Below are 19035 nucleotides of genomic sequence, written 5' to 3'. Positions count from 1 at the left end.
CTACTTTACTCCTTTCCGTCTAAAAACACTTATAGTGAATAGACGTTAAACTGAAGAAAACACACACACACACACTGACCTTGAGGTGGTGGAGCTGAAGTGAGCTGTCCCCCTTTGAATACAGAATTGGCCAGAGTCTGAGAAATGATGACTTGGGTCTTAGAAGGCAGAGGCTGAATCTCTGTCAGTGACAAAAGATATCCACATGTGTCAGTGACAAAAAGACACGTGTTATTTCATACAGCTTAAGGTCTCCCCTTCATTCCTCCCTTCTCTGATGTTACCCCCCACCCCCACACCCTCTCAACCTCCCCAAGCCCCACCCACACGGCATCTGTCAATCATCTCTCTCCGTCCCTTTCTTTTCAATCTTACTTGTACAGTCCTTGATCTTTTAACATCACCTCTCATGCCCCCCCCCCCCCCCCACCCCCTGCCCCCAACGGCAACCCCAACAAACCCTCAACCCTCTCCCACTCTTTGCTGCTACCTCCCTTTCTTCCGTCTGCTATACCTTCCACCGTTTGCTGCCCTCTCCCTTTCTTCCGTCTGCTATACCTTCCACTCTTTGCTGCCCTCTCCCTTTCTTCCGTCTGCTATACCTTCCACTGTTTGCTGCCCTCTCCCTTTCTTCCGTCTGCTATACCTTCCACTGTTTGCTGTCCTGTCCCTTTCTTCCGTCTGCTATACCTTCCACCGTTTGCAGCCCTCTCCCTTTCTTCCATCTGCTATACCTTACACTCTTTGCTGCTACCTCCCTTTCTTCCGTCTGCTATGCCTTCCACTCTTTGCTGCCCTCTCCCTTTCTTCCGTCTGCTATACCTTCCACCGTTTGCTGCCCTGTCCCTTTCTTCCGTCTGCTATACCTTCCACCGTTTGCTGCCCTCTCCCTTTCTTCCGTCTGCTATACCTTCCACTCTTTGCTGCTACCTCCCTTTCTTCCGTCTGCTATACCTTCCACTCTTTGCTGCCCTCTCCATTTCTTCCGTCTGCTATACCTTCCACCCCCTTTCCACCCTTTGCTGCTACCTCCCCGTATACACACCCTATATTTCTTTACTTTCTGTAAAAGAAATATATATATGTATAAAAAATAAAATAAAAAATTGATGCCCCTTGCTCCTTTGAGCAACCTTTTTTTTTCTTTTTTCTTTTTTTTTAAATCCCACACTGATATTCCCTCATCCCTTCACCCCTCTCTCCCTCCCAGCTCACACTCCCTCCCACACCCTATAATTTCTTTATTTTCTGTAAAAAGAAGAAGAAAAAAAAAAGTCCCCTGCTTCTACAACCAGCCATGTTTGTTGGGGTTTTTTTCTAAATCCTACACTGTAATATTCCCTCATCCATTCATACTCTCCCTCCCTCTCTGCTCACACTCCCTCCAACATCCTATAATTTCTTTTATTTTCTGTATAAAAAATATAAAATAAAATAATTTTTTTTAAAAAGTCCCCTACACCTATGAACAACCATGTTGTTTTTGGGTTTGTTTGGGTTTTTTTAATATAAATCCCACACTATGATATTATGATATTCTCTCCTTCCTTTAACTCCCCCCCCTCCTCCCTCCCTGCCCACACTACCTGTCCACATCCTATAATTTCTTTATTTTCTGTAAAAAAAAAAAAAAAAAAAAAAAAAAAATCAACCCATTAACATCCCCTACTCCTATGAGCAGCCATGTTGGGTTTTCTTTGTTTCTTTTTAAGAATCCTTCACAGTGATATTCCCTTATCCTTTCACCCCCTCCCTCCCTCCCTCCCTCCCTCCCTGCCCACACTCCCACCCAAACCACCCAACACTCCCTCCCACATACGCCCCCCCCCCACCTCCCTACCCTCCCCCCCAACCCCACACACCCTTCCTGACTCCCTCCCTCCTTGCCCACGCACACCCACATCCCCCAGCCCCCATCCCTCTTTCTCCCCTTCCACCACCCTTCCTGACAACTGACCCGCGACGTTCTTGTTGTCGACGGTGTGCCCGACGTTGGCGACGCGCAGGTGGAGTTTGCCGCAGGAGGCGTGCTGGGTGGAGACGGGCCGCACGCTGCCCCCCCTCTGCACGTCCCCCGTCAGCCCCGCCCCGTCCTCTCCCTGGTGGCTGCTAGCCACGTCCAACTCAAAGGTGGCCTGCACTGCCTCGTGGCCCCCCCGGCACAGGTACTGTCACCGTCACATCACATCATATAGGCAGGTGTGTCACTCAAACGTCAACATCATGTGTGTCACGTCACAGGCATGTGTTAGCACCAACACGTGTTTTACGTTATATTGTGGATTCACTGAGCCATTACAATGCAGGTACTCGTCCATCACATCTATGTGTCATCATCATCATGTGTCACTGAGCCATCATGATACAGGTACTGTCACATCACAGCCAGGTGTGTCAGCGTCATCAAGTGTGTCACGTCACACTTGTGCGATCACTGACCTATCATTAGAGCACAGGTGCTGTCCATCACATCTATGTGTCATCATCATCAAGTATCACGTCACACTGTGTATTCACAACCTTGACACAGGTATTGTCTACAGAAGTAAGTGTCATCATGTGTGTATCGTGTCACACAATGCACCCCGTCTGTCCCTGCCTCACTCCTTGTCAAAGCTGCAACCCTTTAACTGCCTGATGATGGGCGCAATAGCCAAGTGGTTAAAGCGTTGGACTTTCAATCTGAGGGTCCCGGGTTCGAATCTCAGTAACAGTTTCTGGCGGGTAAAGGGTGGAGATTTTTCCAATCTTCCAGGTCAACATATGTGCAGACCTGCTTGTGCCTGAACCACCTTTGTGTGTATACGCAAGCAGATCAAATACACATGTTAAAGATCCAGTAGTCCATGTCAGCGTTAGGCGGGTTATAAAAACAACAACATACCAGCATATACCCCCACCCACCCACCCCCGAAAACGGAGTATGGCTGCCTACATGGCAGGGTAAAAATGGTTATACACGTAAAAGCCCACTCATGCACATACATGTGAACATGGGAGTTGCAGCCCACGAACTAAGAAGAAAAACTGCCTAATACAGGAGTCATCCACATCACATACCTGTATTATAATACTGTGTGTGTATTCTGTATTGTGCGTGTTCTTGTGTGTGTGTGTGTGTGTGTGTGTGTGTGTGTGTGTTGTGGTGACCCTGACCTTCATATCGACACGACAGGAGCCAATCAGAAGCAAGGAGTCGCCGTCCCAGACGTCAATGTGCAGCGTCTGCCGGGACAAGTGCTGCAGGAACAGGCTGACCTCCCCTGGTTTCATGTACGTCGGGTCCAGAAAGTAGCGCACCTGCACACACACTTGTCCACCTATATATACCTGCACAGTCTACATACCTACATACACTAGTCCGCCTGTATACCTACAGAGTCTACACACCTACATATTTGTATTTGTATTTGTATTCCTTTTTATCACAACAGATTTCTCTGTGTGAAATTCGGGCTACTCTCCCCAGGGAGAGCGCATCGCTATACTACAGCACCACCCATTTTTTTGTATTTTTTCCTGCGTGCAGTTTTATTTGTTTTTCCTGTCGAAGTGGATTTTTCTACAGAATTTTGCCAGGAACAACGCTTTTGTTGCCGTGGGTTCTTTTACGTGCGCTACATGCATGCTGCACACGGGACCTCGGTTTATCGTCTCATCCGAATGACTAGCGTCCAGACCACCACTCAAGGTCTAGTGGAGGGGGAGAAAATATCGGCGGCGGCTGAGCCGTGATTCGAACCAGCGCCCTCGATTATCTCAGGCACAGGCATCTTCATTAATATTTTCCCACAGTTTCTGTACATATACATACAGGTCCACCTATTCTGGTATGTACCTGATGTCTACTCAACTTATACCAAGAATGTCTAACCACCTGCACTGAATTATATATCTACAGTGTCTACAAACTTGAACATGCAAAGCTTTGAGCACAGATCCATTCTCAATTACCTCAGTACAAACAGTTCTTTGAGCAAAGCCACTTTCTCGCTGACCTCAGAACATAATTCTCTGAGCAAAGCCACTTTCCCATTGACCTCTTTATATGCAGTTCTTTGAGCAAAGTGGCTTTCTCGCTGACCTCAGAACATGCAGTTCTTTGAGCAAAGTGATTTTCTCACACACCTCAGAACATGCAGTTCTTAGAGCAGACTTTCTCACTGACATCGGTATATACAGTTCTTTGAGCAAAGTGATTTTCTCAGACCTCAGAACATGCAGTTTTTAGAGCAGACTTTCTCACTGACATCTGTACATTCAGTTCTTTGAGAAAAGTGGCTTTCTCACTGACCTCAACATATCCAGTTGGTTTAAAAAAATCCTTATTCAGAAAAAAAAAAAATCAAATTATGTGCATGTGTATGACTGACTGGTTTGAAAGTGCTTTGATTTGTCTCTGCGCAAGATTCAGCACTATATAAATACTAATTACCGTTATTATTATTATTATTATTGCCATCATTATCATGATTTCATATAAACAGCAGAGCAGCAACAAGCATAAGATGAATTATTTATAGTGTGGTTTAGCTGGCGAACGTTACACAAATGCAGTGATAAAGAGATAAAAAAAAATGTTTTTCAGCCGTACAAAAATAACAGCTACCGCCATCAAAGCAAGATCTCTTTCTCACTGACCTCAATGCCTGGTGGGCCTTTAAGCAGTGTGCCATCCCTGTCCACTTTCTGCAGCACAAAGGGGAGGTTATCCTGGTTGCTACTCAGCTGGCCGTCTGGCTTACACAGCAACATCCTGTCACCAGAACGCAACAACATCCTAACATCCTTCGTCACCAACACACAGTTTAACATCAAAAACAGACAAAAAAAGGGTTAAAACATCAATGCTTATTTGGAAAAGAAAAAAAAAAGTCACACTGATTGAAATATATATGAACAACACATAACGAAAAACACTGTACTACATATGTGAAAATATAACATCAATTCCAAACATAGACCAGCCTCTACTGCGAAACAGAACGCATGTATATGAACGTAATGACTAGCCTCTACTGCGAAACAGAACGCATGTATATGAACGTAATACAATCAAAACACCTTACTACATCACATATGAAAATATATCATTCCGAAGGCTTGCTCTATGAAACCAGAACACACAGAAAAATCACTCTTTTCATGATGCAGTAGTACATGTGACTGTCAAAGTGCGGAGAAGAGGTCATCTCCATGTACTGACTTGCACCCCAGTTGAGAGAACATCCGTGGTGATGATGACGGCAATGATGATAATGATGTTGATGATGATGATGATAGGGATACCCATACAGCACCTATCCTCAGTCAGAGACCAAGCTCTGAACGCTTCACAAGCATGGAGTCATTTGCACAATAAGATATCTACCTGGGTCGAGCCGACTGACAATTGCCATTGGGCACTCATCATTCATTTTCTGTGTCATTCAATGAGGTTTCAGTCATGCATACATATACTCAAACAGACATGTAACATTTTACCTGTATGACCATTTTGTTTATTTGCCCCACCACAAAGGCAGCCATACTCTGTTTTCTGGGGTGCGCATGCTGGGTATTTTCTTGTTTCCATAACCCACCGAACGCTAACACAGATAACAGGATCTTTAAGGTATATATCTGATCTTCTGCATGCATATCCACACGAAGAGGGTTCAGGCACTAGCAGGTCTGCACATAGGTTGAGCTGGGAGATCGGAAAAATCTCCACCCTTTACCCACCAGGCACCGTTACCGAGATTCAAACATGAGACCCTTAGATTGAAAGTCCAAGGCTTTAACCACTGGCCCTGTAAAGAGAACATCTTACCTCTCTGTGGTGACCTGGGGGTACCTGTAGAACTGGAAGGTGAAGAACACACAGGCAGGGGAGGACTGCGAGCTTCTGCCCGGCAACAGCCTGAAACCATGCTGGGAATAAGTCAGTGTGTGTGTGTGTGTGTGTGTGTGTGTGTGTGTGTACGTGAGAGAGAGTGTGGGTGTGTAGGTGGGCATGTGTGTGTGTGTGTGTGTGTATGTGAGAGAGAGTGTGTGTGTGTGTGTGTGTGAGAGAGAGAGTGTGTGTGTGTGTGTGAGAGAGAGAGAGAGTGTGTGGGTGGGTGGGTGTGGGTGTTTGTCTATGTGTGTGTGTCTGTGTGTCTGTATCTTGTGAGTGTGTGTGTGTGTGTGGATGGCGAAGCGTAGGTATGTGTATGTATGTACGAGTATATGTACACATGTGTATGTGCATGTGTGTGTGTGTGTGTGTGTGTGTGTGTTTGTGTGTGTGAGTGTTTGTTTATTTGTGTATGTGTATATGTGTGTATGGGCAGACTTGTAAATGCATGTGTATATACATTTATGTGCATGTGTGTACATTTAACATGAATGCGTGTCTCTGTGTTGCACAAGCATGTACACGTGCATGCATAGTACTATCAGAATTGGGGGTTCTGGACCACTTTGAACTTTAACCCCCTTATAAAAAAAATTATAAAAAAAAACAAACAGACCAAGAGCAAAAAAAAAAAAAAAAAAAAAAAAAGTCTGCCTGGCTGACCCTTCCAACAGAACACACTCACAGAAAGGCTATAACCCCATAACTCTGACACCACTCACATACACGCCATGCGTGACCGTGCATGCGCACATGCGCAAGCACCCACTGACCTGGAAAAGGCGAGAAACTGGAAGATGATCTCGTTTGCCTGCAGGCTGTCGGCGGCCTCCCGCGCCAGGTTGACCGACATGGGCAGGTTCGGATCCAGGACCTCCGGCGGCTCCCCGTTGCGATCCAGGACGGGGGGGAACCCGGCAGAGTACAGGCGAGCGTATGCCGCGCGGGACAGGCCCTGGCTGCTTGTCGCCACACACGTGCAGTGTTGGAGAGAGATGTTGATTAGTGCATGCGTGTGTGTGTTAGTGTGTGTGTGTGTGTGTGTGTGTGTGTGTGTGTGTGGAGGGGGCAGGGTGTGTGTGTGTTGGAATGTGTGTGTGTGTGTGTGTGTGTGTGTGTGTTGTGTGTGTGTGGAGGGTGGATGGCGCAGGGTGTGTGTGGGCTGGGACTGTGTGTGTGTGTGTGTGTGTGTGTGTGTGTGTGTGTCTTTGTGTGCATGTGTGTTATTGGATTGTGTGTGCGTGTGGGGGTGGGGGAGATTGTGTGTGTGTGTGTGTGGGGGGGGGGGGGGGGTGAGGGTGTCTGTGTGTGTGTGTGTGTGTGTGTGTGTGTGTGTGTCTGTATGTGTTTTCTGCATGTGTGGGTGCATGTATACGAAAATATTCATGCGTGTTTGTGCTAAGATTCTGAAATTAAGAGTTTGTAAACAGTATGGGAGACCCAGCAGACTATTAATGTCCATGTGTGGCCTCATGGGTCTAGGTCAAGATCTGTTAACATGCATTATTTATAAAGGTCTGAAAAATGGATGTGTAAATGTTTACATTAAGCTGACCCAAGAAACAGAGAGTATGGGACTGTATGGGACTGTTACCTGTCACCAATGATGGCATCCCATCTGTCAACAACAGGCATGGGGACATTGCTTGTGAGAAATGAATTTGGGTACATTACCTTTGAGCAATTAGTTTTTAAGGACATTTACCTGTAAGCAAGGGTATGGGTGCACTACCTGTCAGCAGTGGGAATGGGTATGTTACCTGTCAGCAACGAGTTTGAGGGCATTACCTGTGAGCGATGGGAGGCTGTATGATCATGGGCTGGTGGACCTGTGTGTACGGCAAATCTTTCAACTCTGACCCAGGACCCTGCACACACACACACACACACACACACACACACACACACACACACAACAGCCATCAATGCAGCCCACAGCATGGGTTATGCCTGTCCTACACACCACATAACTCTCCTTTTGGGAGGAGTGGACGAGGGGCTTGCTATCCCTCTCTGTCAAAAAAAAAAAACATCACCGCTACAAAAACACCATCAAGGACATCAACATACGCTACAGGATTGGGGGGAAAAAAACCCACACATCCACACCCCCAACCCACACACACAGAGTAACAGCCCCACCTCTCTGAAGGCGTCGGCAGGGTAGGCCACGGGCCTGAACACCGGTGGCTGCGCCATGCCCATGCCACCCACCCCCGCCATTGGGTACCCCATCGCACCACCCTGTCCGTACATCACTCCCCCTGCTGCCATCTGCTGGGACTGCATTTGCAGAGCGGCCATCGGAGCCGCCATCATCCCCCCGCCTGCATGGGCGGCCATCATCATCCCCCCACCCGCCATGGGCACTCCCAGCATCCCCGGCTGCTGCTGCTGTTGGGGGATGGCTGCCGTGCGGGGAGTTCTGTACACACCAAGAAACAGGACACATTCGTTCAATGTATGGAGTATCTCTACACACCAGAAACAGGACACATTTGTTCAATGTATGGAGTTCTGTACACACCAGAAACTGGACACATTCATTCAATGCATAGAGATCTGCACACACCAAGAAACAGGACACATTTGTTAAATGTATAGAGATCTATACACACCAGAAACAGGACACATTTGTTCAATGTATGGAGTTCTGTACACACCAGAAACAGGACACATTCATTCAATGCATAGAGATCTGCACACACCAAGAAACAGGACACATTTGTTAAATGTATAGAGATCTATACACACCAGAAACAGGACACATTTGTTCAATGTATGGAGTTCTGTACACACCAGAAACAGGACACATTCATTCAATGTATGGAGATCTGCACACACCAAGAAACAGGACACATTCGTTAAATGTATAGAGATCTATACACACCAGAAACAGGACACATTTGTTCAATGTATGGAGTTCTGTACACACCAGAAACAGGACACATTCGTTCAATGTATGGAGTTCTGTACACACCAAGAAACAGGACACATTCATTCAATGTATGGAGATCTGTACACACCAGAAACAGGACACATTCGTTCAATGTATGGAGTTCTGTACACACCAAGAAACAGGACACATTCGTTAAATGTATAGAGATCTGTATACACCAGAAACAGGACACATTCGTTCAATGTATGGAGTTCTGTACACACCAAGAAACAGGACACATTTGTTCAATGTATGGAGTTCTGTACACACCGAGAAACAGGACACACATTCGGTCAAAAATTCTCTTTAGCTGCAGGCTTACACAGAAACGTGCAGTTACGGTCATTCTGCGTTTTTTGTTCCCTGTACGCTGTGAAGAACTCTCCTGGCTCACTTAGAACGGCAAGTTTTCTCCCTTTGTTTTTCCCCACAGGCAACCCCCTCCCTTTGTTTTTCCCCTTGTTTTTCCCCACAGACAACCCCCTCCCTTTGTTTTTCCCCTTGTTTTTCCCCACAGACAACCCCCTCCCTTTGTTTTTCCCCTTGTTTTTCCCCACTGACAACCCCCTCCCTTTGTTTTTCCCTTTTGTTTTTCCCCACAGACAACCCCCTCCCTTTGTTTTTCCCCTTGTTTTTCCCCACAGACAACCCCCTCCCTTTGTTTTTCCCCTTGTTTTTCCCCACAGACATCCCCCTCCCTTTGTTTTTCCCCACAGACAACCCCCTCCCTTTGTTTTTCCCCACAGACAACCCCCTCCCTTTGTTTTTCCCCTTGTTTTTCCCCACTGACAACCCCCTCCCTTTGTTTTTCCCCACTGACAACCCCCTCCCTTTGTTTTTCCCCACTGACAACCTCCCCCCTTTGTTTTTCCCCACAGACAACACCCTCCCTTTCTTTATCCCCACTGACAACCCCCTCCCTTTGTTTTTCCCCTTGTTTTTCCCCACTGACAACCCCCTCCCTTTGTTTTTCCCTTTGTTTTTCCCCACTGACAACCCCCTCGCTTTGTTTTTCCCCACTGACAACCCCCTCCCTTTGTTTTTCCCCACAGACAACCCCCTCCCTTTGTTTTTCACCACAGACATTTTCTAGGGTTAGGAGAAAAACACACACACAAACAAAAAAATCACAAAACACAATCACTGGAAACAGAAACTTTCGGAAGTGATTATTGACACGCTGGATTAACACACATGAAACTACTGAAATTCTTACTTCAGCTCTACAGCTTTGTGGACCCTGTGGAAAATATTCCAAATTAAATTCTGCAGTCAACATCACTAAAAGCTCATTAGTTTGATTAATATCCATTAAAAAAAAAAAAATACCAAGTGGGAGAAAGGTCTTTAAGTGCTCCGGATGGCTTATAAAAGTGTTTGTGCTTTCAAGATGTAAGAAAACAACACCAGGTAATTAAAAGTCATATTATTTACAGATGTGACATATTGTCAAAGGGGGTTTGGTATATTATTTACAGATGTGAAAGACTGTCAAAGGGGGTTTGGTATATCATTTACAGATGTGAAAGACTATCAAAGGGGGTGTGGGTATATTATTTACAGATGTGAAAGATTGTCAAAGGGGGTGTGGTATATTATTTACAGATGTGAAAGATTGTCAAAGGGGGTGTGGGTATATTATTTACAGATGTGAAAGATTGTCAAAGGGGGTGTGGTATATTATTTACAGATGTGAAAGACTGTCAAAGGGGGTTTGGGTATATTATTTACAGATGTGAAAGACTGTCAAAGGGGGTTTGGGTATATTATTTACAGATGTGAAAGACTGTCAAAGGGGGTTTGGGTATATTATTTACAGATGTGAAAGACTGTCAAAGGGGGTGTGGTATATCATTTACTGATGTAAAAGACTATCAAAGGGAAAGGGGGTTTGGGTATATCATTTACAGATGTAAAAGACTGTCAAAGGGGGTGTGGTGTATCATTTACAGATGTAAAAGACTGTCAAAGGGGGTGTGGTATATCATTTACAGATGTGAAAGACTATCAAAGGGGTTTTGGGTATATCATTTACAGATGTAAAAGACTGTCAAAGGGGGTGTGGTATATCATTTACTGATGTAAAAGACTGTCAAAGGGGGTGTGGTATATCATTTACAGATGTGAAAGACTATCAAAGGGGGTGTGGTATATCATTTACAGATGTAAAGGACTGTCAAAGGGGGTTTGGTATATTATTTAAAGATGTGAAAGACTGTCAAGGGTGTGTGGTATATCATTTACAGATGTAAAAGACTGTCAAAGGGGGTTTGGGTATATTATTTACAGATGTGAAAGACTATCAAAGGGGGTTTGGGTATATTATTTACAGATGTGAAAGACTATCAAAGGGGGTTTGGGTATATTATTTATCAAAGGGGGGTTGGGTATATTATTTACAGATGTGAAAGACTATCAAAGGGGGTTTGGGTATATTATTTACAGATGTGAAAGACTATCAAAGGGGGTTTGTGGGTATATTATTTTACAGATGTGAAAGACTGTCAAAGGAGGTGTGGTACATAATGTACAGGCCTGAAAGACTGTCAGATGGGGCATGGCAATTACTGACAGGTGCAGACCATTAGAGGCAGAAACAGGCGGGAGAAGAAAAGGAAAAGTTCTTGTGTCAATCATGCATCAGAAATTGTAAAAAAAAAAACAAAAAAAAACACACACACACATCCTTCTTCATACCAGTCACAGCTTTCTGTTCGTTTTCTTCTCCTGTTGTATGACATACATGTTGTGTGACCTTCACCTTTGACCATGCATTTCAATCAGGATCAAGCTGCCAACATGGCTGGTCATTACTCCAAGGTTTGGATGTAAAACATGAGCTCCACTGAGCATTTTCTATAACACCAACAACAACAACAACAAATATATAAATATCCTTGACCTTTTACCTCTTACCTTGCTTTTATACCCCACTGCCATTAACAGGCGAATAGGAAAAGTCTTATTCATACCCACCGTCCTTCCAAATTTTGGATCTTATTCTGTTTATAGTTGCTGAGAAACAGTCCAGTGTTAAACTTTGCCATACATACACACGCAACCAAGGCCATGTCATTTTACTTACACAGTAGTTACAATTATCCCAGGACCCTTGTCAGCACAGGCAACAGTTTTCAGCCCTCTCTTCCCACTAACTCTTAGTACAGTGTGCAACACGCCATACCCACACACAGAAAATAAGAACACATTTATACATGTACCCCCAGAGACAAGCTCAGGCACTCGTAACATTAAGAAGTATGCATGGTCAACAGTTTTCAGCCCTCTTCCCACTAACTCTTAGTACAGTGTGCAACACGCCATACCCACACACAGAAAATAAGAACACATTTATACATGTACCCCCAGAGACAAGCTCAGGCACTCGTAACATTAAGAAGTATGCATGGTCAACAGTTTTCAGCCCTCTTCCCACTAACTCTTAGTACAGTGTGCCAAATGCCACACCAACACACCAAGCATCCATTCCTGGGGTGGGGGGAAAGTATCAGTGCATTGACAATATACAGTGCTTTCCAAAAGGTACAGCATCTCCAATGGCAGGTGAAGGTCAAGGTATCGCATGGCAGAGATAATGCCGTGCAGGTGCACTCTCATCAGGTGCACAGCACTCCACAGGCAGAGTGCAGTACAGGTGCACCCACATACCAGATGTACAGTAACCCTACAAGCAGAGTGCATAACTGATGCACTCACACACCAAGTGCACAGCAACCCCACAGGCAAGAGTGCAGTTCAGGCGCACTCACACACCAGGTGCACAGCACTCCACAGGCAGATTCTTACAACACAGTGCCGGGGTCAAGACCAAGCTGGCTGGAGCCGGAGCCTGAAATGTCAACATGTCTGGGACACCCCCCATGCAGTCTCTCCCCGGCCTGAAAGTGGCCCAGGGCCCCCGGAGGACTGCCCAGCTGAGGTCGACCCATGCTGAAACCACCCCTAATAGCTGTCATTATGTGTAGATCTATAACGTGCTGAAACTACCTCTCACAGCTGTCATTATGTGATATATGTATGGATATTATGCTGAAACTACCTCTCATAGCTGTCATTATGTGTAGATATATAATGTGCTAAAACTACCTCTCATAGCTGTCATTATATGTAGATCTATAATGTGCTGAAACTACCTTTCATAGCTGTCATTATGTGTAGATCTATAATGTGCTGAAACTACCTCTCACAGCTGTCATTACGTGTAGATCTATAATGTGCTGAAACTACCTCTCACAGCTGTCATTACGTGTAGATCTATAATGTGCTGAAACTACCTCTGATAGCTGTCATTCTGTGTAGATCTATAACATGCTAACTCTACCTCTCACAGCTGTCATTATGTGTAGATCTATAACAAGCTGAAACTACCTCTCATAGCTGTCGTTATGTGTAGATCTATAACATGCTAACACTACCTCTCATAGCTGTCATTATGTGTAGATCTATAACATGCTGAAACTACCTCTCATAGCTGTCATTATGTGTAGATCTATAACATGCTGAAACTACCTCTCATAGCTGTCATTATGTGTAGATCTATAACGTGCTGAAACTACCTCTCACAGCTGTCATTATATGATATATAGATGTACAAAATCCTGAATCCACCTCTGATAGCTGTAATTATATGATATATAGATGTATAAAATGCTGAAACTACCTCTCATAGGTGTCATTATATGATATATAGATGTATAAAAAGTTGAAACTACCTCTCACAGGTGTCATTATATGATATATAGATGTATAAAAAGCTGAAACTACCTCTCACAGGTGTCATTACAGTGCTGCCTACCCCCCTTTTCAAGTTCCAGGGACACACATCTTAAAAACCAGGGACAAAGCCTGATTTCCAGGGACACCTCTTATGACGTCAGATTTTACCACCTCAAAGAAAATGAAATGAAAAAAATCGCGAATTTTGGTGTGTTTTTTTATGCTTCTCGGTCGACACATGGCGAGTGATTTCGTCCCGTCCTCCTGAACCGATGGAAAACTCGCAGGCACAAATTTCACAACAAGCGTAAGTGTCTGTCTGGCGGTGCTTAATAAATGGCCATGTCTCGGTGTACTTCGCAATGGAAGTTTGATGCCGTTTTGCTATCTTCTTCGATGTAGATTCGCACTCCTTGCTGCTTCGCTTCGACGCCATTATTTCAATCTCTCTCGAAAGTTCCACATCGGCCTATACGCATGCGCGCTGGTCACACTTTTGGCGGTGTGGCCATAGTCAGTCGATGCGTATTCGCCTAAAGACTTTTTCCCGGGACACAAAACCGAAAAGTGGATTCCCGGGACGGACTGTCCGTTTTCACTGTTTTCCGGGACAAATACCCGTACCCCGGGACGGTAGGCAGCCCTGTCATTATATGATATATGGATGGATAAAATGCTGAATCCACCTCTGACAGCTGTCATTATATGATATATAGATGTATAAAAACCTGAATCTACCTCTGACAGCTGTCATTATATGATATATAGATGTATAAAAACCTGAAACTACCTCTCATAGGTGTCATTGTATGATATATAGATGTATAAAAAGCTGAAACTACCTCTCATAGGTGTCATTATATGATATATGGATGGATAAAATGCTGAATCCACCTCTGACAGCTGTCATTATATGATATATAGATGTATAAAAACCTGAAACTACCTCTCATAGGTGTCATTGTATGATATATAGATGTATAAAATGCTGAAACCACCCCTCATAGGTGTCATTATAGGATATGTAGATCAATAAGATGCTGAAATAAACACATCATAGCTGGTACTACATATCGGTCTGTAAGGTGCTAAAACCACCCTCATAACTGTATAGATCTACACGGTGCTGAAACCACCACCCATAACTGTTACTATGTATATCATTCATATAGTGGTGAAACCACCTCTCAGAGCTGTTACTATGTATAGACATATATGGTGCTGAAACCATCATCCACAGCTCTCATATACAGATCTATATGGTGCTGAAACTGCCCTTTACAGATGTTACTATACATAGATCTGTACTGTGCTGAAACCACTGACCATGGCTGCCACAGATCTATATGGTGCTGAAACCGCCCCTTACAGCTGTTACTATATATAGATCTCCATGGTGCTGGAACCAATGTCTGCTCCTGTTACCCCACATAGATTTGTGCGTGGAAAGTACAGCCCACTGCTGTTACTGTACATATCTATAGATGCTGTTACCACATACAGATCTACATAGCACTGAAATCACTGCTAATTACAGTTACTGTACAGAGATCTAATTGGTGCTGAAACCACTTCTTATATATGTTAAAATACATAGCTCAACATAGTACTGAAACTACTGTTAGTAGCTATCATTATTCAGAGATCTAAACTAATTGAGCGCTCATTGCTATAGCAGTCATTGGAGGGGGAGGGGTGGTGGGGAAGACAAGGTGAAAGAGAGAATGGAAATCAGAGAACACATTGTTCATGCTATCTCTATTCATGTCCATTTCACAATGTGATGCTCACATCACCTTTACATCCACTGTACACACAGAACTATCCACAATGCGGTGCTCACATTCACATAACATCCACCATCAACACAGAACTATCCACAATGCGGTGCTCACATTCACATAACATCCACCATCAACACAGAACTATCCACAATGCGGTGCTCACATTCACATAACATCCACCGTCAACACAGAACTATCCACAATGCGGTGCTCACATTCACATTACATCCACTGTCAACACAGAACTATCCACAATGCGGTGCTTACATTCACATAACATCCACCGTCAACACAGAACTATCCACAATGTGGTGCTTACATTCACATAACATCCACCGTCAACACAGAACTATCCACAATGTGGTGCTCACATTCACATAACATCCACCATCAACACAGAACTATCCACAATGCGGTGCTCACATTCACATAACATCCACTGTCAACACAGAACTATCCACAATGCGGTGCTTACATTCACATAACATCCACCGTCAACACAGAACTATCCACAATGTGGTGCTCACATTCACACACTATCCACTGTCAACACAGAACAGTTCATGCCCATCATGCCCACTCTAATCTAATATCCTGGAAAACAACAGAGGAGAAATACTGAACTTGAAAAGTGATGTTGACATTTTATACCTGACAAACAGCCTATACCAAGTCAATGCCTCCGTTCTTCATAGCAAAAAATCAATAGGTAATCTCTCTCTCTCTCTCTCTCTCTCTCTCTCTCTCTCTTCTACCTCTCTCTCTCTCTCTCTCTCTTCTACCCCTCTCTCTCTCTCTCTCTCTCTCACACACACACACACACACACACTCATACACACACAAACGAAATAAGACAAAATAAATGTGATGTCCATGATGCAGACTAAACAAAGAGAGAAACGAAAAAAAGCTATCAGATCAACACACACACACACACAACACAAAACACAAACAAACACCCCCCTCCCCCCGCAACCCCCTCACACACACACACACACACACACACACACAAACCTTGGGCTCTTGCCGCTGGGTGGTTTGCGGAGGTCCCCAGAGCTGGCAGCACTGGCGTCCAACAAGAGGCCGTCGCTGCCCTCACTGCTGCGCATGGACAGCATGGATCCTGGCAGGCCTGCCGACTGGGTCAGCACCACCTGGGGCACTGTCAGGAACTCGTCCTGCCCACCACACCACACCACACCATCAGCCCTCAGAGGACTCAAAAGTTTCAGTTTCTCAAGGAGGCAGCGTCACTACGTTCGGACAAATCCATATATATACGCTACACCACATCTGCAAGGCAGGTGCCACCTGGGGCACTGTCAGGAACTCGTCCTGCCCACCACACCACACCACACCATCAGCCCTCAGAGGACTCAAAAGTTTCAGTTTCTCAAGGAGGCAGCGTCACTACGTTCGGACAAATCCATATATATACGCTACACCACATCTGCAAGGCAGGTGCCACCTGGGGCACTGTCAGGAACTCGTCCTGCCCACCACACCACACCACACCATCAGTCCTCAGAGGATTCAAAGTTTCAGTTTCAGTTTCAGTTTCTGAAGGAGGCGGCTTCACTACATTCGGACAAATCCATATATATACGCTACACCACATCTGCAAGGCAGATGCCGCCTAGGGCATTGTCAGGAACTCGTCCTGCCCACCACACCACACCACACCATCAGTCCTCAGAGGACTCAAAAGTTTCAGTTTCAGTTTCTCAAGGAGGCAGCGTCACTACGTTCGGACAAATCCATATATATACGCTACACCACATCTGCTAGGCAGATGCCGCCTGGGGCATTGTCAGGAACTCGTCCTGCCCACCACACCACACCAAACCATCAGTCCTCGAAGGATTCAAAGTTTCAGTTTCTCAAGGAGGCGGCTTCACTGAGTTTGGACAAATCCAAATATACGCTACACTACCTCTGCTAGGCAGATGCCTGACCAGCAGCATAACCCAACCCACTTGTCAGGCCTGGAGTGCATGTTTATATATTTGTGTACCTATCAGAGTGGACTTCTTGTTTTACATGATTATGCCAGAGGACAATACTCTTGTTGCTATGGGACTCTTGTTGCTGTGGGTTCTTTTTCAGTGCACTAAGTGCGTGCTGCACACGAGACCTCGGTTTATCGCCTCATCCTAAAGACTAAACGTTAAGTTTGATTTTCCAGTCAAACTTGGGAGAAACAGCGAGAGCGGGATTTGTACCACCACCCTCACAGACTCTGTATTGGCAGCTGGGCGTTTTAACCGTTCTGCCACCTTCCTCTCCTTCAAGGCTGCAGAATAGTTAAGGTGCTTTTCTGGTGGAATGTTTTTTCAGATGCTTATCTGCCACACGCAGTGTCCGTGAGTGTTGTGTGTATACAGATGTGAAAGATTGTCAAAGGGGGTGTGGCATATCATTTACATATGTGAAAGACTGTCAAAGAGGGTGTAGTATATCATTTACAGATGTGAAAGACTGTCAAAGATGGTGTGGTATATCATTTACAGATGTGAAAAGACTGTCAAAGGGGGTGTGGTATATCATTTACAGATGTGAAAAGACTGTCAAAGGGGGTGTGGTATATCATTTACAGATGTGAAAGCCTATCAAAAGGGGTTTGGGTATATCATTTACAGATATGAAAGACTGTCAAAGGGGGTGTGGTATATCATTTATAGATGTGAAAGACTGTCAAAGGGGGTGTGGTATATCATTTATAGATGTGAAAGACTGTCAAAGGGAGTGTGATATTTTATTTACAGATGTGAAAGACTGTCAAAGATGGTGTGGTATATTATTTACAGATGTGAAAGACTGTCACAGGGGGTAAGGTATATCATTTACAGATGTAAAAGACTGTCAAAGATGGTGTACATGTGGTATATTATTTACAGATGTGAAAGACTGTCAAAGGGCTGTGATATGTTATTTACAGATGTGAAAGACTGTCAAAGAGGGTGTGGTATATTATTTACAGATGTGAAAGACTGTCAAAGAGGGTGTGGTATATTATTTACAGATGTGAAAGACTGTCAAAGAGGGTGTGGTATATTATTTACAGGTGTGAAAGACTGTCAAAGGGGGTGTGGTACATAATTCACAGGTGTGAAAGACTGTCAAAGGGGGTGTGGTACATAATTCACAGGTCTGAAAGATTGTCAAAGGGGGTGTGGTACATAATTCACAGGTCTGAAAGATTGTCAGTGGGGGCATGGCAATCCCTGACATGTGCTGACTAGTCTTGCCCTTTGTCCAAAATTTGCCTGGTAAATCAAATTGAGCAGAGTCTAGTCATTTGGATGAGTTGATAAACGAGGTCCCAAGATCAGCACGCAGTTGGCACACTGAATAAAAACACCCATAGAAAAATAAGTGTTGTCCTGTGGCAAAGTACTGCAGAAGACATCTACTGTGATAAGTACACAAATATATATGCATACACTGAAAGCCTGACTGAGCGCGTTGGGTTACGCTGCTGGTCTCGGCATCTGCCCAGCGGATGTGGAGTAGCATATATCGACTTATCTGAATGCAATGACGCCTCCTTGAAAAAGCGAAACTGAAAAAGTCCTCAGACATACCCATCCCAGAACCTGACTATCAGCACTACAGCCTCCCAACGTCCAGAACAAACCCAGATCAACAGTAAAACCATGTTACATGTTCTGGCAGTCATAGAACAGCACACATACAGA

The 19035-nt window shown here is 44.6% G+C and overlaps 1 protein-coding gene across 1 annotated transcript in view; it reads right to left on the bottom strand.

Annotated features, from left to right (window-relative positions):
* LOC143287384 (nephrocystin-4-like) overlaps window positions 1-19035 on the bottom strand; it is a 54337-nt gene that overhangs the window by 21195 nt on the left and 14107 nt on the right. The window contains exons 10-18 of the mRNA XM_076595361.1: window positions 16352-16515; window positions 8021-8303; window positions 7667-7746; window positions 6619-6837; window positions 5813-5884; window positions 4642-4756; window positions 3157-3300; window positions 1958-2168; window positions 80-181 (exon numbers count right to left, since the gene is read on the bottom strand). Of these exons, the coding sequence (XP_076451476.1) occupies window positions 80-181; window positions 1958-2168; window positions 3157-3300; window positions 4642-4756; window positions 5813-5884; window positions 6619-6837; window positions 7667-7746; window positions 8021-8303; window positions 16352-16515 (1390 nt within the window). The remainder of the gene's footprint in view (window positions 1-79; window positions 182-1957; window positions 2169-3156; window positions 3301-4641; window positions 4757-5812; window positions 5885-6618; window positions 6838-7666; window positions 7747-8020; window positions 8304-16351; window positions 16516-19035) is intronic.

This window comes from Babylonia areolata, chromosome 11 (assembly GCF_041734735.1).
Source record: "Babylonia areolata isolate BAREFJ2019XMU chromosome 11, ASM4173473v1, whole genome shotgun sequence".
Classification (NCBI taxonomy): Eukaryota; Metazoa; Mollusca; class Gastropoda; order Neogastropoda; family Buccinidae; genus Babylonia; species Babylonia areolata.
This window is presented reverse-complemented; position numbering and strand designations above follow the sequence as displayed.